The sequence below is a fragment of the Odocoileus virginianus genome, chromosome 5 (assembly GCF_023699985.2).
Source record: "Odocoileus virginianus isolate 20LAN1187 ecotype Illinois chromosome 5, Ovbor_1.2, whole genome shotgun sequence".
NCBI lineage: Eukaryota > Metazoa > Chordata > Mammalia > Artiodactyla > Cervidae > Odocoileus > Odocoileus virginianus.
The window spans coordinates 18845700-18865385 of record NC_069678.1 but is presented as its reverse complement, the minus strand read 5'-3'; the positions used below and the strand labels follow the sequence as shown (position 1 = coordinate 18865385).

Here is a 19686-nt window from a genome sequence, read left to right as displayed (position 1 = left end):
AAGAAAATACTTCCATGGAAGAGCTCCATAATATACTATTAATAAAAATAAACTGCATAAGTATAAAAATCCAGAAATATACTCCAAAATTCAACAGTAGTTACCCACGGAAAAGGAAACAGGATTAGGGGGTAAGAACAAAATGGAACTCTCACTTTTCCTCTCTATATTTCAGTATTATTTGAGTTTTCATGCTCACAATGAGCATGAGTTTTTGCCTATGTGTATTTGTAAATAGGCAAAAATACAATGTGATTGAATTTTAAAAACCCATATGCTTATACATATTATTATAGACAGAAACATGGATTGAAATTTTTTAAACATTAGCATTGATTGTTTCTATTTTGTGATTTTATAGGTGATCTTAATTATCTTTTGTGGTTACCTGTATTTTATTTTAAAAATTAGCATAGTAAAATAATTTACATATAAATAAAATAAATTGCTAATATGTAATGTATAAATAGAGAGACATACATTGTTATTGTAAAAAGGGCTTGAGTATGTGAACAAGAAAACCACAACAGAAAAACTATGAACGGCTAATACTCTTAAACACTCTTATTCTAAAGGCACATATTTTGGCATAAAATAAGCCCTCAATACCCCAATAATTGCAATTACTATTCCTTATTGTATAGCAATACATGAACATGAAACCTCATGAAAACTACTCAATAAAGGAAGCTGCTAAATTCTGAATGCAAAAATGTTGCACAATGTTCCTGTTAGAGTCCCAGGAAAATGAGGCTTCTCTAAGGACATCTCCAGAGGAAGCTGTCAGTCATGTTTCTAACCTCCCGGAACCTTCTCTGAGAGGTTCACATCCTTCTGATAACTCTAATAGGGAAAGAGCAGGGCAGAAAGAGTCAACAAATCTCCGTTCAGGACTCCTCTGAAGTTTGGCTTCCTGAGAACCGGTGTTTATTTGCCATGGGAGGAAGAGAAAGAAGACATGGAAACAAGAACACAAAGTCACTGAAAGAAGGGTGTATGGTTTTAAGATGAGGGATACTTGTCCAACACTCCAAACATTTTCTTTGCCCAACCTCCTGCCCATTACTACCTTCCCAACATTCTTATCATTGAAAAGAAACAGACCCCAGATCAGTCCATATTCTAATTGGTTCAGTGATTAAAAGATGAGGGGGCTGTTGTTTGTGTAGTATTTTATTATAAAAGTAATATATGGTCTGTACAGAAGAATTAACAAAGCAAATGAAAAGCACCAATAATTCCATCCCCAGAAACAATCACTTTCAATATATTGGCATATGTTAGTCTATTTCAAGATTTCTGAAATCATCCATGTTTATCTAATTTTTCTCATATAACCTGTAACGTATTTCCATGTTGCTGCAATCTCTTAATGAAAGTAACTTACACTGGCTGTGTGAATGTATAATAGAAGAGTCCTGATGATGAGAAGTGCTGAGGCAAGGAATAAGTCAGCGGTCAGTTATCTGAGGCTGTGTCATCTGTGAATGTCAGAACAGGGAGCTTCAGGACTCAGAGGAGCTAACTCCGGAAAAGTCATTCTCTTTCTTTAGAACTGCAGTATCTCCTTCTCCTCCCTAAGAGGAGTTCAGGCCAGAAGACACCAGATCCTGGCCTCTCCGATTCACCCCCGAAGTCCCAGGCAAGACCACGAAAACTAAAGGTGTTTCTGGTAATCAGACTCTGTGTCTTCCTCTGCAATGTCCGGGTGCGAGAGGAGTGAATAGGTGACTGTATTCTCAGCCTAGAGAAAGCAGAAAGGAGCAGTGAGGATCCACGGAGAGGTCACAGGAAGGAAGGCCACAGAAGCGGCAGCAGGGGTGAAGGAGGAGGGAGAAGGAAAAGCAGGCAGCTGGATGGCTCACCTCAGTTCTGGCAGCATCAGCTTCAGCATCATTGAGACCGGCTATGGGCAAAGAGAACAGAGATGAGCAGGCGCACTGCTATAGCATGGGGCCTATCCACACTGCTGCGGAGGCCCAGACCGGGCTTGAGGTGAGGACCACTGACCCCAACTCAGCCCTGCAGGCCGAAAACTTCATTCCCAATCCACCCTCAGTATCCCAGACATGGCGCCGCCACCAGCTACATTAGGAAAGGGAGACAGTCATCTGTACTACACCCTTTTCAGAAAAGCACTGTTTTCTTCGAAGCCACCAGGCAGCTTTTGGGATTGGAGATACTGGGGAAGAGGTGTGTGTGTGGGGGGGGGGGGTGTTCACTATTAGAGTGAAGTAATTTAGATTTTTGCCAGCCACAGATAGAACCTTTCCAGGTTGGCCACATGTATTGGGTTGGCCAAAAGTTCATTCAGATTCTTCTAGAAGCTGGTACAGAAACACCTGAAAGAACTTTTTGGCCAGCCCAATAGTATATCTTTGTTGGAGCACTGAAGAATCTCATACTCCCTCATATCGAAAAGAAATAAAGCGTGAGAGTGAGCAATGGAGGCGTAAGAGAAGGAAAGAAGGAAGCAAGCAAGCCAGCCAGTCCTCTCCTTGGTAAAGATCCAAATTTCCTCATGTTTTTGCCAACAAACTCACTTTGCCAGTGCGGAAAGCAGCTCAGCATCTGCAAAGCAGCATTCCTCAGGAAGTGGGGAAGGAGTCTGAGACAATACATCTAGTGTCTTCATTCATCTCCAGGACACAACGAGTCCCTGTATGCCATGCTCCAACTTCTGGAACAAACCACGTACTGAATCCTCCTTCTAATGCATCCCTCTACAATCCCAGCAACCTAGATGAGCCTTTGGGGAAACCATCAGCCCCAGTGCCTTCCTGTGAAATAAACACCTTGTGAAATATATTTATGCCAGTGTATGGAGCCAGCATAGTGGCTAATCCACTTGTGTTTGGACGTTTTTTCCTACGTTGGTTTGGCCCCAGTGCAGACTCAGGTCCATGTCCCCACTTGGCCTGGCCACAGGACCTAGGGGTCTTGCTCAAAGTGCAGCCGGACAGCTGGGCCATTTTGCTCAAGCTCTCAAATCTGTTGGCTCTGCCCTGAGCCATACTCCAGCCATCCGAGGTGGGGTCCTCAAAGACTTCTTTTTCCTGTCTATTTCTGCTCTCTGGGAGCCCCCAGAGAAAGCTTCAGGTCCCTCCGAGCTCTGGTTACAGTCAGGAAATTGCCTGGAATACTCCTGCTCCTTTAACATATTCCCACTTGGGCTAGGGTTGATGGGCACTGACTCTCAGAATGTCAGACCTGGAAGGCTTAGAGGTCCTCCAGGCCAATCCACTCATTTCCTCCGTGAGATGATTAAACCCCAATAGAGGAAATGACACTCAAGATTCCATTTTATGATAGCGACCGAGCTAGTGCCAGGCCCACATTTAACAAACCTATCGGAGTGGGCATTAGATCCAGGCTTTCCATTAGCGGAAAGCCCGCTAATGTAGCTAGTACACAGAACTTTCTCGGCCTAAAATCTTCTCTTCATGTTCCACTAAGAGTTGAGCCCTTACCCCATCGCTTACCCCATGTCCTCTTACCCCATCGCTGCAGAGAGACAGACTGCAGCAAATCTAGACTTTATTCTCTTGCCCTCTTTCTCCTTTCCTCTAGAGTTTTATCTTTTTAATTCTATTTGCCTTAGCCTTACAACATCTAACCCCCAGCCTTTACCAGCTCTTCCAAAACTCCACAGAAAGACCTAAATATATTTTTTAGTTCTGCTCTGGAAACACCCCTAGCAGTTCTAGCCCCAGAAACTCAGACAAGGCCACTGTCTCTCTGTCTAGGATAGGTGTTCATCTCCAGTGAGGTCCTCTTCAGGCCCAGGAGTTCGTCTCAGAACTGACCAAGAGATTTGAGACCCTGCCCTCCTCCCGCCGCCCCCTCCCTCTCCGGTGCCCACAAGCCCATGCACACAGCAGGGTGTCGCTGAGCCCCCAGCGGGGAGCCGCACTCACCTGGCTCCTCAGGGAGGGTCTCCCCCCTTTCCCTGTGCTCAGGGGGTCCTGGGAGAGCTAGGAGGGGCACATAGGAGGTTAGTAGGATTACGGGGTAGACCCTAAGTCTTCAGGACTGAGGACCAGAGGCAAGACTGGGTTAGAACCAATACACACCCTTCTCCCACAGACACCCCTCTCCCCCCCACTCCCCAGAGACTACCTTAGCCTGTAAATGGGCTGGTCTAGAGAGATAGAAGTTGGCTAGGTTAATAGTAGGGACTCATGGGACTGTCAGCAAGGCCACTCCATTGCACCTTTCTTCAGCTTGCTCTGCCTTTTAAAAGCATCTCTTTCTCCCTCTCAGTTTTCCTCACTGAGTCTCTACATTTACTTATCATCGGTAACTGAGGTCTTGGCTATGAACCAATTGCGAAGTGCTTTGTGAAGTATAAGTAGCAGTATTTTCTCTTTGTCAGCGGCTCTGATTCTTTCTTCCCTTTTACTTTCTCCGTGTCTGGATAACTTTAGCACTTTCTCTCACCAGTAAGCTAGCTTTACAATGTTAAGAATTGTGATGATCTGCTTACTAGATTTCTATAGCACCTTCCCTTCTCTCTCAGGAATTTTACATTAATATTAATACTATGGGGGGAAGGAGACTGCTTTCCAAGAGGTGAAGTTCTTCAGTTGATGAGTGAAGAGATGTTTCTTAATCATCTGGCTGTGTGGCAAGCACTGTGCCAGGTGCTGATGGGAAGGGGAAGGAAGCACAGAACAAAGAGACATGCTTATTGCCCTCCTGTGCCCTTTGGAATACACACTAGTTCTTTAAAGGTAGCCTATGTCAATTCCATGAACTTTCTGCCCTGCTTCACCTTCTTTTTTTCTGCGTCACCATTTATGGCTTCGATGGCATCAAATTGCTTACATCACCCTCCTTACTGTTCCCCTGATCCCCTTCCTAGCCACAGTGTTTCTTATTTCCATGTCTTGGCCCCCACGCCTGGAAATGCTCATCTACCCTTTGACTGGTTAACTGCTACCCTCAAACATCACCTCCTCCATAATGTTAACAGCCCATCCTGTATGATGTGAGCTGTGTGCTGGGCACTGTTATAAGATCTGCAGGCTCATTCATTCTCATAACCTTATGAGGTAGGTTCTGTTTGTGTCCTCATTTTGCAGGTGAAGAAACTGAGGCACATAGAAGTTGAACATGATGAGAAAAACAACTGTTTTCCTGAAAGAAAACAACAACTTTGTTTCCCTGAGTTGCCACCTGAGTTTTACAGTATGATAACCCTGCTTACAGAGTCTGGACATTTAAGATAAGGACTTGAGTTTAGGATTCCCACCGTTAAGTTCTCACTTTGATTTTCCTGGGGCATCTTTCAAAATAACCACTTAGATGTTAAGCCCACAAATATGTTAGTGTCCTCCACCTCAATCACTTTATAAATAATAGTTGCTTGATACCCTGTCCTCTCCTGCTCACCCATGACCTGGGGCAAAGGACTGACAGCCCCTTCTCATTTCTGGGATCTCTAAGTGGCAAATCTTGTGACTCTACTTCCTTTATGAGGATGTATTGAAACTGTATTTTCAATCAAAATGACCCAGGGTTTTCACTTCCCCAATCTAGGAGCTCAGATGCTGAAGGAGCTGCCAACCCCATGTGGGCGGCTTATGCCTCCTCATTCAGCTGGTCATGATGTGCATACTCTTAAGACACCAGCTCCATCGTCTCGAAACACAGAGAATAATGCACCCAATGTTACTCAGCTGGTGAGCTGAGGAGCTTAGGTTTGCACTTAGGCAGTCTGACCCCACCAGTTGAGCTTCAATTACAATGCAACACTACCTCCCTATGAAGTTTTCTCTAACTGGCCCAGCCCATGCTGGGTAATTCAGGTTCTTCTACCCCTGTCATAGCCTATGCATTCTCTAACACTGGTCTCATCCTCTCTAATTCTATTTGTACTTTTGTTCTATTTGTACTTCAGTCTTCTCCACAATATTATGGACTCCCTAAGGGCAGAGGCTGAACTTTAACTTGGCATCATCCACAGAGTCTATCACAGTGCTTGACACATAAGCCAATTTGTTCAGGCCTGTTAAATGAATGAACAATAAAATATGGGACTACATCTGAATGCTAAGGATTCTCTAGCCCAAAGATAAGGGTTCTAGCAATGTTTGGGGTTAGGGTCTCGGCTAAGAAGGAACTGATAACAAGAGGGACCGAGAGGAACCACAAACCTGAAATTGGCTTTCTCCTGAGGCGGAGCCAGGCTACTACAGCAGCAACAATAGCCACAGCACCAAAACAAGCGCCTATAGCCACAACTGTCATCGCCGATGAGGGGTCGCTGGAGCTGGACTCTGGGGAAGACAGACCTCAGGACAGGCAGTGCCCTCCCTTTTCCACGTCACCCTCCCTGCCCTCCTCCAATGCAGCACTCGCTTCCTCCCCCAACCTCACCTGCACAGGAGTTCTGTGACCGGGCTTATGCTTCCCCCATACCCTTTTGATTTCTCTGCTAATCAAATGAAGGCACACAGTTGAGTGTATAAGGTGGAGGGAAGGGTTCCTCTTAGCCCTTGGGGATAGCAGGGAGGGTGAACCTGAAGCCTCCAACCCTGGACCCCTAAACTGTTAAGAACATGCTATACCTTTGGGAGTGAATGGAAATATCATGAAACATGATAAAAATTTAGGAAAACTTCAGTTCTTAGGAATGTCCAGGAGCTTTGGGAACTTCTATACCAATGAGAAAGCTCTGCTTCACTGCTGTGCTTGGCATGATGGGCTTATATTTCAAAGTAGAATAAGAGCCTCATCACCTGTCACCTGAGAGCTGAGGGTTCCAAGCTCTGGACAGCATTTAACAAGTTGCCCATACCCCTGCCCTTTGCCCAAGCCCAGGTTTGGTACTATGGCATTTCTCAAATCTCCATTTGAGACCATGTGACTTTATTCCTAACTATCCATCTCTTCTCCCATCCTTTCATCTTGAGAGAGTCCCCACCTTGGACAGTGATGTTCACTGGCTGTGACGAGTGTGGCGTCTTCCCGATAAACGCTGTGCAGTGGTACTTGCCACTGTGACTGAAGTTGGCACGTGGGATAGAGAAGTTGGAACGCAGGTAGGAAAATGTCTTGGATTTCCCATCCTGGTAGAACGTGATCTTATTCAGAGGGTGGTTTCTCCAGCTGTGGCACCTCAGCACGATGGGCTCCCCTTCCTGGAACACGAGGCTGGGGGTCTGGAGCAGCAGCCAGTCTGAAAGACACAAAGGGACCGCAGGACCCAGAAGGTCTTGACTCAGATCTGAGACCCAGACCATCCGGGGGCCAGTATGTGTGGAGGGCAGTTTAAATGTGGAATCACACACCCCTGGTCTCTAATTCTGGCTCCTTCATGTACGCACCCTGTGATCCTGGGTAAACAATGAATTCTTCTGGGCCTTAGTTTCCTCGTATGCGGAACCAGTCACAATAGTACCATTAGCTGTACTGTCTACAGTAGTTACTGGCACACAGTAGGTGTTCAGATATGCTTGTCTTCTCGTTCCTGTCCTGGAAGACGCCAGCTGCAGCCCTGTCTGGCCCAAGAGGCGTCTGCAGGAGGATACGGGGAAGGGAGTGAAATCCCTTCCCTAAGGGAGGGAGGAAAGGGAGAAGCCAGTCTGAGAGAGGACGCAGCATGTGAGGGGGACACAGAAGAGACCTGTGTCCTTGGGGAAAGCCATGGGCATCCAACAAATATTAGCTTGCTTAGTTCTTGTTAGTAAACGTGGAATTTCACTTCAGCGGGGACTTTGTCTCAAGCCAGCAGTGACATGGGTGGGCCATTAATTAGCCTGCTGTGTACTTTCCCCCCAGTCATTTTAATCCTTTTGCTGAGGAAATATTTTTAATTTCTTTATAGTTTAAGGAATAGAGGCTTAGGTAGGTACTTATAATCCTGACCTCAGCCCATGCCCTCTGTTTTCCTGAAGCTGTAGGACAGAGAAGAGTTGGAATTGGAAAGGAAGGGTAGAAAACAACAGATACATTGGAAGGGAGAAGGGGAATAAAAAAATATATATATATAGCCACACATGTGCCAGTCAACACACTTAGTCCCTTCGGCAGATCAGAAAGATGCCAACCAAGCCTCTACATTGGCTGGTGAGCCTGCCGCATATGGGGAAAGAAATGTTCAAAGCAGAGGGAGTGAGTGACAGTGAAGAGAAAACCATGGGCCACAGCTATAGTGAGACAATGCAGAGGGAAGGTGGGGGCACCCGACTTTTGCACCATGTCACACAGGCTAGAAAATCCCATGCCTAATACTGGGGGGCAGTCTTGTGTTCCACCCACTTCCTCCCCAACCACCCTGTGTAGCCCTCTTCTTGAGACACTCAGACCCTAGCTAGGCGTTTTACCCCAGGATTAGTTGAGCAATCCTTGGTCTCTAGTCTGCTTCTTTTATAAAGGTTGGATTAAGCTAGACAGAAATGTTGAGAACTGTAGAGATTTTTTTTAAATGAAGTAGAATCCAGAGAAAATGTCAAAGCTGCTTCCATGTGGCACCTGCAACCAATTACTTCTCCTCCCTGTCTGGGGAATCCCCTCGACAGAAGGTGTACATCCTTAGAGCAGCACTTTCTTCTCAGCAAAGGCCCCACTGGTGCCAGATTTTAACCTGTACAGTGGGAGCCTCAGCCTTAGGGTGATTTGTATAAGAGGGCCATCTGAGGTCTCCTTGAGGACAATTCTTTGGTGCAGATCCTGAGGGTAGGGCCCAGTGTCATGTTCATGGCACTCATGAGGTGTTCTTTAAGTCATAAAAGGACATTTTCATCAAACTCCTGGGGAAAAAAACTCCTCTGCAATCTCCTGGAAGCCTTGTAGAGAAGCAACAAACCTATATACCTCTCCACTCCAAAGGCTAAGATTGCTAGACAGGAACACAGGGTCGATGCCATGAATCCTGGCATAGGCAGAGCCAAATGGAAGTTTCCCAGGTCTCATTCCCCATGCCCAGTTCTCACTGATAAAGGCCCAAGATGTTGGAGAGAGTGCTTTCATCATAACTGAAATTCCCTGAACCCCAGCTCGAGTGCTCTTGACCCCTGCTGTACTTGCCCTGGATGATAGCATGGATGATGTCAGAGGAGCAGAAGCAGGGTCCACACTGGTGAACACAAGATAGTGAGCTTCCTGAAACTCTTTCATTTTTTTCCCTCTTCAGCCAGAACTGGCAGCTACAGTTCACACAGTACCTCTTAGTGCAACTCATGAAGCAGAAAACTCTTGGAGCCATAGAACGCTTCTTCAGGAGTGTACTTCCCACAGTGCTGGAACTTTGGGAGATTTGTCTTCTTTACTGCTGAGTAGATGGGTTGTCCCCTTCACTGGAGCCACCTGGCTGATTATTATTCAGCCCTGTTGGGAGGCTTATCAAACTCTTTCAGTAGTGGAGAACATTGGGAACATTTCTGCTCAGTCCTGGATACCAAAGCCCTCAGTTATCTGGGTGAGCATCTGGGGCTTCACAGTGCCTTGCTGAGGTTTGAGTCTCCATCTGTCTGGATACCATGGCTAGCACAGAAGGTGGTGCTGATGAGCAGGGTCCTCGGCTGCCAATTCGTTGCTTGGTGAATTAGCATTCCCATTGGTCACTAGTTCAGCTTCTTCTCCAAGACTGCTCTCCTTGTCCATGGTCTTGGGCTCTCTGCTGCCTGAGAACCCTTGGCAGGAGCATTGAACTCAGCATGGAGACATCATCTCCCTCCTCCTTGCACTGCACAGCCGATGTCTGGGGCTGTCCAGTCAGTGCGGAGATGGCACGAGGAGAACGGCGGGGACCTGTATTGTGGTGGCTGAGGGGCAGTGAGGCTCGTGGGTGCTGCCGCTGCTGGGCCAACTGGAGGTGCGTAGCTGGGTGGAGGAGTACTGGGTCTGACAGTGCCGGAGCTGGAGCTAGTGGTCGAGAACAATCTGCGATCGGATAACCACTTGTTTCTTCAAGAGCTGGATCTGTTGCTGTTGCTAAATCAGTGAATGGGACTTGATGGGAGTGACCGAGTTCATAAGGGTCTGGCTGGGAGCAGGTATGGCTGTCCGTGTCAGGTTCGTGCCCTGCTGACCACTCCCATCTGCTTCTGCCTTCCTGGCCACTGTACTTCCTGCCTCTGGCTAACACTCAAGCTCAGTCACTGCCTGGATGTAGGCAAGGGCTCCACCTCTCCTGTGCCTTCCCTCGTGCAGCTCCTGCCACCACCTATTCCTCATGAGGGCGACTCAACCAAAGGCCCAGGTGCGTGCCCACTTCTTCCTGGACCCATGAGCCTATGTCCGGCCTCCACCAGCTGGACTAAGGTTAACAAACTGACCTGAAGTTCTAGAGAGAGTCTGAGCCACAGCTATGGCCTGGCAAAAGGCCTGGGGTAGGCCAGAAAAGAGGCATTAAAAAGCAAAAACATCACTTTGCTGTCCAAGATCCATACAGGTCAAAGCAATGGTTTTTCCAGTAGTCATGTATGGATGTGAGAGTCAGACCTAAAGAAGACTGAGCACCAAAGAATGGATGCTTTCGAATCACAGTGCTGGAGAAGACTTTTGACAGTCCCTTGGAGAGCAAGGAGATCAAACCAGTCAATCCTAAAGGAAATCAATTCGTTGGAAGGGCTGATGCTGAAGCTCCAATACTTTGGCCACCTGATGAGAAGAGCCAACTCATTGGAAAAGACTCCAATGCTGGGAAAGATTGAAGGCAAGAAAAGGGGATGATGGAAAATAAGATGGTTGGATGGCATCACTGATTCAATGGACATGAGTGGGAGAAACTCCAGGAGATAGTAGAGGACAGGGAAGTCTGGTGTGCTGCAGTGCATGGGGTCACAAAGAGTCAGACATGACCTAGTGACTGAACAGCAACAAAATGGGGAATAGTGTTCTGAGTGGAACCTTGGGCTGAGACCCGTTGTTCCTCATTGCCAAGTTCTGTACTCAGCTGTATCTGCATGGACTCCAGGAGCCTGAGCAGATGGTACCTCCTACTGGACTACAACCACTAACAGGCATCAGGATGAGTTGAAAACTAAAGGCACACTCTGGACCAGGGTCTGCTTTACCTAGGATTGGTTTCCCAGCTGCGGTCTTGGATACACCTAGGCCTGGGATAGGTAGAGGGAGAAGGATGTCGTGCTCCCCAGTAGCAAAGATTGGGTCAAGTTGTAACACCGGAAGAGTTCATTCTGGGATTGGCTGGTGAATGGGGAGGCTGATGCCGTGGCCTGACTGACTGGGGCCTGGGTGGTGCTCAGCTGCTTGTGTCTTGCTGGCATTTGAGGTACTGGTCTGCTGCCTGGCAGCAGTTGTGGCCAGCTGGACCACAGCCAGGCCATGCAGCTGGGCCTGCTGAGCACAAATTGGTGTAAATACTGAGGCCCACGGAGCTGCCCCAGCAGTGTCTGCAGAGCCTGCCCTGCCTCTTGTTTATAGCGTGCCTTGCCTTCTGTTGGCACTAGTCTCCATGGTAGCGGTCCAAGGTCCCCGGGCTGGTGTTGGGCTCGAGCACTCCATATCTAGCTCTGCACCGAGGTCCCCCAGGGTGACCCCCCTCATGTGCCAGTTGTTCTGTCATCAGTCACAGTGGTGGGGGGTGTCTCACAGAGTCCTGAGGAGAGGAAGCCCCTCCGCTCCACCCCTTCCTGGAGGGGCAGGGCACTGGGGCTAGGGCCCTGCCAGGCCACTGAGGCTTCCCTCCATGACTGTCCTTTCCTGCTAAGCACAGAGGGTAAGATGGCAGGACTGGGACTGAGGCCCACCTGGCCTATTAGATGCTTGTGAGGAAAATTGGGGTATTCAGTGAGGGAAGGGGACTAAATGAACAGTAACAATGATAGTATTTATCATAATCACATTGCAGCTTTTTTTTTTTTTTAATGGGGAAACTACTTCTTGCCAAGGGCTTTGGAAAATCATTGATTTGTTCAACAAACATTTATTAAGCCCTGCCCTGTCCCTGTGGCTGGAAATATAAGGAGATTAAGACATGAGTCTCACCTCAGTTGCAGAGAGAGAGAGTAGGGATTAGGGAAATGCTGATTCTCACCAGAATCTCGTGTGGGAGGCAGTGGTATCTTCATTAGCAGGTGATGAAACTGAGGCTCAAAGGTAAATGAAATCATGTTTACACAGCTAGTAATTCCCAGGGCTAGGATTCAGTTGTGCTGTGTCTGTACATTTGACTGTGCCATAAAAATGGAAAGATTTCTATAAATTAGAGATTTTCTTATGCTTCTCTCACACCCAGATGCCTGTTGGTGGCCTTGTCACCTTCTTGCTCAATCAGCACCAAGATAAAGGAGCCCAACATATTTTGAGAAATCTCTTAGGAACTTCCACCTCACCACTCATGCTAAGCCAAGGAGGTGGGTTGAAAAGGGAAATGGGTGGACCAAAACCACTTCAAACAACTCACAGTCATGCTTTCCAGTAAGTAGGCAACTGCCCTTTCCTAAAAACCTCTGCCATGTAAGCAGAGTCCATCTCCCCTTGTTCTCCCAGACTCTCCAGGGCCTTCCTCCACTGACCAGAAATCACATCCAGATGCACAGGGTCGCTGAGGCTGGTCTGCTCCCTCTGGCACCTGTAGGATCCACTGTCATTGCTGCCGGCCTGAAAGCTGTAGCTGGGCTGGTTCTGGGTGTGGATGGAGCTCCCGTTATGGAACCACATGGTGAGGTTGCCTTCGTAGAAGCTGGTCCCCTGGCACATCAGCGTCACACGATCCTCCCTGAGCACATTGATCCACGCAGGCTGGATGCTCAGCACAGCTTTTGGGAGATCTGCCGAGGGGCAGAGAGAGGAGGCAGCATGAGGAAAAGGGAACCCAAGGGCCTAAGCAGACCCCAAATCTCAGATGATGGAAAACTGTGGCCGTGCTGGGGAGATCAAGAGAACCCAACCCAGAACAGTTCTGCAACTGAAGGCAATTCCTCCAACTCATGTGGCCACACAGGGGCCCCCAGGAACCCAGATTCTCTCAGGGAGCTTGGCTCCTCCACCTCGGAGAAGGTGTGGGGTAGGGAAATGGGAGAGGGGGCAAGCAAACAGCCTAGAAACACAAACACACCTCACCCGAGGAGCTCTCCCCAGTTTCTTCTCTCTGTCTCTATTTCTCTTTCTCTCTCAAACTCACACTCACAGACACGCACACACACACTGCACATGCATCCTTTGGGGAATCACTCCCCCACCCTCATACACTGGGGCATTGGGACACTAGTGGATGAACTGTCTTCCCAGCCGGATGAAGACAAGGGGGCCATCTGGTGGAGGTGCCAGGCTGAGAGTCAGAGGTCACGTTTCTCGTCTGACCTGTTTCATTCTTTGTCCTTGAGAGTAGACCTGTCCTGACACCCAAGAACAGAGGAGTCTCTGTGGCCTCAGAAGAATAAGAAAGAGTGAGCCAGGCTGGAAGACCAGTCTAGGGAGCCCTGGATTCAGTGACCCAGGGAGAGCCCCACCCCCTATCAGTCCTGGGTGGTGGAGAGGTTAGTGGTGCTGAGAAAGCAGTGCCCAGCAGTGTTCACCCCACCCAGCTGCAGCCAGTAATACCGCCTCTTAGTTCTCTCCAGGGTAACAGGCCCTGAAGACTTCAAATATATGCAAAGTAGATGATTTATCGACCCATGGGGATAACCTAAGCAGATCATGTGCTTCTGGATGCGGCTGAAACTAAAATGTCCTGGGCTTGTGGTTTAGTTTGGGGAGAAGAAGGCAACTGAGACAGAGGACAGTTATTTTCTGTGACAGAATCTGTGAGGTCTCATCATAACAGAAGCAGGAGGGCCAAGGCATCAGTGTCCCTTGGCTGCCCACCCCTGGTGGCTTCAGTGGGAGGATGGGAAGCAGGAAGGAGAAGGGTGCAGGGCTTCTTGTGGGTGCAATTCCTCTTTCCTGGCTCTACCTCGGTCCTGGGTTGCTGGTGCATCCAGAGTTCCTCCAGACAGGGTGCAGGGAGCAGAGAGACAGGGTGGCTGGGGGACAGAGGGGATGTGGGGGAGCACTTACCAGGTTTCCCAGCAACAGGAGCTGTGAGAGAGAAAGCAAAGATCAGCCTGGTGTTTGCATATGATGATTCATCATTTCAAATAGTCATCAATCCCAGGTCAGATTCCCTTCACCTGGACAAAGATTTCCCTCTCTGCATTATTCCCTTTCTCTTCTGCATCACCCGTTTCTCCTTCTCAGCTGGGTCTTTCCTACCAACATAAATATGCTCCAGGATGTTTCATTAAAAGGATAAAACTTTCACTTGACCCTCCATAGAATTCCAAAATTGTTTCTCTGCTCCCTTTCCCAGCCTGATTTCTCAGTTCTTTTTCTACATTGGCTATCTTCATTTCTTCTCTTTCCAATCGCTGAACCTCACTAGTCCACTAAAACTTTCCTTGTCAAAATAACCAGTGACCTCAATGACAAATTAAATGGACATGTTCTATTTCTCTCCCAGATTCCCCCCGTATAAGTGTATATCTTGACCATCTACCCAGATATTCATGACAGAAAACTGCAAATCTTCTTTTATTCCTCTCCCTCCCAAACCATCTACCTTTGCACCAGTAAATTCTTGTTCATCCTGCTTCCAATTAGTCCTTAAGTGCATTGACTTCAGTCCAGGTCCGTACTACTTTAGGCTACCATCAGCTTTCTTCCATCTCCTAACTTAGCTTTTCCCTTCTTCTGTTCCCCCTGCAATTCATTCCCCACAGAGAAGGTAGAATCATTTTTAAACTAACAAGTCAGATATCAGCCCCCTGCTTACAAGCCTTCTAGGTTCCTCCTTTGCTCTTAAAGTAAAATGTAAATATTTACAAGGCCACACCTGATACGGTCCTTGCTCACCTCTCCAGCTTCATCTCATGCTCTACTTTGCCGATTCACTGAATTCCAATAATACCAGCCCTCTTTAAATTCTTCAAACTTGGGGCTTTTCTGTATGCTGAACTCTCTGAACCCACTTCCTTTGTATCTTCAAATGGCTTAATTCTTATCTTGCTTCAGGTTCTAGTCTAAAAGTCACTTCCTCAGAAAATTCTTTCCATATCATCCTGTTAACACAGGCTATTCTCTCATCTCCCCCACAACAACTGTTCTTATCAGAGTATCCTGTTTACAGCTTCATAGCCACTTTCCAATTTATATTTATGCATGGTGCTTTTTTATTTATTGTTTGTGTCCCTCAGTAGAATGTAAGCTCAAAGAGGGCAATAGCCATGTTAATTTTATTTACCAATACTCTGAAAATCATTGAGTGTTACCTAGGTGAGAGATAAGGGAACCCAAAGTTGTGATGATGTAGAAAGTGAAGATGAGGACATAGGCATAAGAGAAATTTAATAGGCAGCAAGAAAGTGGCACTGGATGAGGTATGGGGGTTTGTAAATGGGTGACCAGGAAAATAGTTAATTGTGCCCACACAAATAGAAATGTTAGGAGGAGAAGAACATTTGTGAGGGGCAGATGATTGTTGGAGTTTGAATGTGTTTTGTTTCTGAGCTGACAAATCAATTTGCAGGTTTCCAACCGGGAAAGTGGAAATATAAAATTGTATCTGACACAGCAAGAAAGATAGGTTTGGAAGCTATTGACATAGAAGTTAGCTAAAAACCAGAGTGTGCAGAAATGACAAGTGACAGTACAGGAAATGAGTAAAGAAGTAGGACTAAGAGGAGGAGGAGAAAAACAAGTAAGAGATGAGAAAAGTAGAGAGAAGTCATCTACTTATTCACTTAACGAATACTAGTGAATATTAAATATGTTCATAGTCTGCATCGTCACTTTAAGGGAGACAAAAGGCTGTCTCTCCCATTCACTGATAAATCCCCAGGTCCTAGAACAGAGTCTGCACATAGCATTTATTTCATGTGTAAACAAGGTAGTTTGTGGAATCTTTGGAAAGCAGAGCGTGCTTGTACACACTGCCTGGCTCTAAAGGAAAATCTCCCTGTAAGAGCAGGATTGAGCTTTATTAAGTAGGCAGCGCAGCAGCACTGAAGGCATCCGTGAAGTACAGTGCCTCACCCATAGCTATAGCTGAAGAAGCCCTGGCTTCAGTGTGCAGCGGGGATTCAGAGAAGGAGAGACAGGAGCAGTCAAGACTAGACCAGAATGTGTTGTAAAAAATGAGTTACAGAGCAGTGGAGACCTAAATCCTTGGTGACACCAAAAAGGCAGGTGGACAAAAATGCCAGAAGTCTCTCCCAGGAATCTTGCCTAGGCCTCACATGGATATCACCGTGGCAGGGGCAGGGAAGTCTGCGCCTCTCCAGGCCTGAGCTCCTTGGTGTGAAAAAGTGAGGAAGCTCAGTGTGCTCCTTTTTCATACTAGTCTACTTCATTCCATTTCACCTTGCTCATGGGGGAATACTCTGCCTTCCTCATCTCCACCTCTTGTCCCAGTATCACCCAGCACCAAGGGCCAGGGCTCCCAGCACTGACCAGATTTTACCACCTCTCATAGCATGTAACTTTGGAAATGGCTGGTTGCATGTCTTCCTCTGGGGCCATCCTGAGGTGGATTTGATGGTCATACTCCAGAAATTGAATTTGCGGGGATATTCCTGGTGATAAGTCTCCTCTACTTGGCCTTCCCTAGACTCTTTCTCCCACCAGCATTATCAGTCCATGGTCCCTAGCCCAGGGCTGATAACATGGCCAGAAAGCAGCTCTCAATCACAGCCTAAGATCCTCTCCTTCTCTTTAATCAGTGATAGGATACACCTCCTTGTCTGCACAGTGAAAACAGACATGCATGATGTCTCTGGTCTCACAAGTGATGATTCTAGAATTGCCTGGTTTATGTATTCTCTGGTCCCTATTCCCTGGATAACCGGGACCCTCTTGTGCTTTATCCCAGGTGGATCTCCTTTCGCATGAAGAGAACAGGTTTCTTCTGTCTGGTTTCAGGGGCACAGAGAACAGCTACTGCCCCCCACCACAATGTGTTTTATTGCTTCCCCACATCTCCATGGTATCACTGACTCAATAGACATGAGTTTGAACAAACTCCAGGAGATGGTGAAGGTCAGGGCAGCCTGGCATGCTGCAGTCCATGGGGTCACAAAGAGTCGGACACAACTTAGCAACTGAACAACGACATCTCCTATTTGCCTAAGACATCATCAGCTCTCTGGCCTAAGATTTGGTCCCAGTGAAACATACATTTCTAAGGAAGATAAACACCTTGGCCATCATTAGTCCTTCAGGTCGGGCTCACTGGACTTTCCTCAGAGCTGGTTCTGCGTGGGAGGTGGTAGATTACCAGGGACCTTGGTGCCCAGTGACTTTGGGCAAAACACATAAAAAACAGCCTTACTTTTGTCAATTTCATAATTTCCCAAGGCCAGCAAGGTTGTCAGAATGTGATTTTCATCAGCCTGCCTTCACCCTCCTGACTTTCTTGATGTGCTGCCCATTGCAGCCCTCATCCTTGCCCCAGCTCAGCCCCAACCCAGGTGGTGGCAGCTGACTTAGAAAAGCAGACCTGCCCGTGGTCCTGCTCTGCTGTCCCTGCTGGGACCCCGACTCACCCAGGAAGAGCAGAGCTGTCCACAGTAGCATGTGGCCCCAAGGATGCCAGGGCGTGCAGTGAGCTCGGTTCCTCCTGACAGCAAGGAAGGCTAGGAATGAGGGGATCCCCATCACCTCCTAAAGCGAGCAGGTTGCTCTGACAGCCCAGCACGGCAGACACTGGCTTCTCTCGAGGCTTGATAGATTCCACCCAGAGGGCAAATTCTGGAGTCCAAAAGAGGAAGTGAAAAGAAGTGTTGTTTTATCATTGGCTCCTCCCCTTCCACCCTCTTTCATCTAGAGAGTTCCCTCCCAGAAGACTCAGGGCTTCCCAGAATGAATCTGGCTCAGTCCCACTCCAAATTCACAGAAAATGTAGGAACTGGGAAACAAATTCTCCTCGTCCTCTGGGGCCACAGCTGGGCTCAGCGCCAGGAAGGAAGAGGGGAATGATCACCCCTACTCAGCTCAGAACTCCCTGTCTGTCTCTGTCTCTTTGGAAAAGGCGATGGATGAGAGTGGGCCAGGGCACTACCCGTGCTTCTAGATCCATTTAGAGGTGCAGACACTGGCATCAGACTCCTCCTGAGACTGAGCAGAGGGGCTTGAGACCACCTTCCCCATCATTTGATTGCCTTCATTATCATAATCCAGACTCCATTTTGGATTGTGGAACAAGAACAGAGAAATGTGTCAGGGTGGCAATAGAATGATCATACCTGTCTTTTATCACCCCTTGTCTTTCATTCTTTTTAAAAAAATATTTCGTCATTTATTTATTTGACCACCCCGGGTCTTAGTTGCAGCATGTGGGATCTTTAGTTGTGGCATGCAGACTCTTAGTTGTGGTATGTGGGATCTAGTTCCCTGACCATGGATGGAATGCTAGGGCCCCTGCATTGAGTGTGGAGTCTTAGCCACTAGACCACAAGGGAAGTCCCTGTCATTCATTCTTGTACTCATCCCTCCAACAAATATCTTTTGAGGAGCAACTAGTGGCCTGGTTCTTCTCACCCTCATTCCCATCACTGTTCCCGTCACTATGGCATGGTGAAAGAGCAGGGCTTTGGAGCCATATTGGTCTAATTTTGAATGACAGATGGCTTCTCAGAACTACAGATTCCTCATCTGTATAAATGAAGATTAACTTGTCTATCCTTCAAGCAGAATTTCTCAGCCTCAGTGTTATTGACATTTGGGGCCAAATAATTCTCGATGTTAGGACCTGTCTCATACATTGTAGTATTTAGCAGTATCCCTGATCTCTCCCCACTAGATGCCAGGGGCAACCCCTAATTGTGAAAATGTCTCTAGACATTGGCAAATCTCCTCTTGGGGGCAACCTTGTTGCTGACTAAGAATCACGGTGGTCACAGTTTTTGAAAATTAAAGGAGACTTTGTGTGCTAGCACAGGCCCTGGTGCATTGTGCGTATCCAGTCAATGCTAGTTCCCCTTTTCTGCTTGCTGTCATCATCCTCATCACCATTTGTTCACCCTCAACATCCCCAGAACATGAGATGCTCTGGGATCTCTCTCAGGACCCTCTGCTGGGGCCTCTCTCCCAAATGCTGTCTCAGAAAACAAGCTGTAATATTCAAGGAAATGATATTGTAAAATCTGTTCTTACACTCTGTAGTCTTCAGAAGCCTCAGCAGCAACCCCCCTCCCCCCGCCCTGCGTTGGACAAGGCTTTACTACTGACCCCATTCTACCCCGTGTCCCACTCCCAATCTACCTCCAGCCTTTGTCTGATTTTTAGGTGAACAAGTTTCTTTAACCAATGCCAAGACTCCAGTGAGCTGTTATCAACACTTTAAAAGTTAATTTATATAATGTGACCCACACATTGGAGCCATCCCAACAGAGCAGCCCACATCATACATCTAAGCTTAGGTAAGCCTGCACTTACAGGAAACACCTGTCCAGGAACTTAACATACACCAATCACTGTCTTCCGACTCAGCTTTAGCTACTTTACCTTACTCTAAAAGTCAGGATCTTCTAGCCTTGTAAATAAACTCCCAACTTCCTAGCCAATGAGGCCCTGTTTCCACATGGCCTCTTGGAAAGCTCTGTAAAACTTGACCTTGCCCAAATCCCTCGGGAAGAGTTCTGCTTATGAGGAACTGAACTACCTCAATCCATGGCTTGCTTTCCCTTGAATAAAGGATATCAATCTTGTAACTAAATCACTTTAGCTTTGTCATTGGAC

The 19686-nt window shown here is 47.3% G+C and overlaps 1 protein-coding gene and 1 pseudogene across 19 annotated transcripts; both read right to left on the bottom strand.

Annotated features, from left to right (window-relative positions):
* Nucleotides 1-1155: 1155 nt before the first annotated feature.
* On the bottom strand, nucleotides 1156-17711 carry FCGR2B (Fc gamma receptor IIb). 19 transcript variants are annotated; one of them, XR_011487739.1, is made up of 9 exons: nucleotides 17493-17711; nucleotides 13972-13992; nucleotides 12489-12743; nucleotides 6929-7183; nucleotides 6382-6439; nucleotides 6159-6281; nucleotides 2544-2680; nucleotides 1866-1906; nucleotides 1696-1744 (listed from the first exon to the last, which is right to left on the bottom strand). XR_011487739.1 is itself a non-coding variant. In XM_070467674.1 (8 exons), exons 1-8 carry the CDS (start codon nucleotides 17602-17604, stop codon nucleotides 1658-1660), a joined length of 951 nt encoding a protein of 316 aa, XP_070323775.1. In that variant the 5' UTR covers nucleotides 17605-17709; the 3' UTR covers nucleotides 1156-1657. The 19 variants fall into 19 exon arrangements, 13 of the variants coding, with proteins under 13 accessions (XP_070323775.1, XP_070323777.1, XP_070323788.1 ...); XR_011487740.1 differs by having other exon boundaries at nucleotides 2544-2677; XR_011487736.1 differs by lacking the exon at nucleotides 6382-6439 and adding an exon at nucleotides 3918-3974 and having other exon boundaries at nucleotides 17493-17710.
* LOC139035007 (polyhomeotic-like protein 1 pseudogene) lies at nucleotides 7191-12382 on the bottom strand (annotated as a pseudogene).
* Nucleotides 17712-19686: the final 1975 nt, after the last annotated feature.

Excerpts from the sequence above, each read along its gene's own strand:
- FCGR2B (XM_070467674.1), bottom strand. The coding sequence starts at position 17,604 with ATGGGGATCCCCTCATTCCTAGCCTTCCTTGCTGTCAGGAGGAACCGA. Across the intron at positions 13,993-17,492 it reads GACAGCTCTGCTCTTCCTGG|CTCCTGTTGCTGGGAAACCT; the intron begins GTGAGTCGGGGT and ends TCTCTCTCACAG. Across the intron at positions 6,282-6,928 it reads AGTGAACATCACTGTCCAAG|AGTCCAGCTCCAGCGACCCC; the intron begins GTGGGGACTCTC and ends TGTCTTCCCCAG.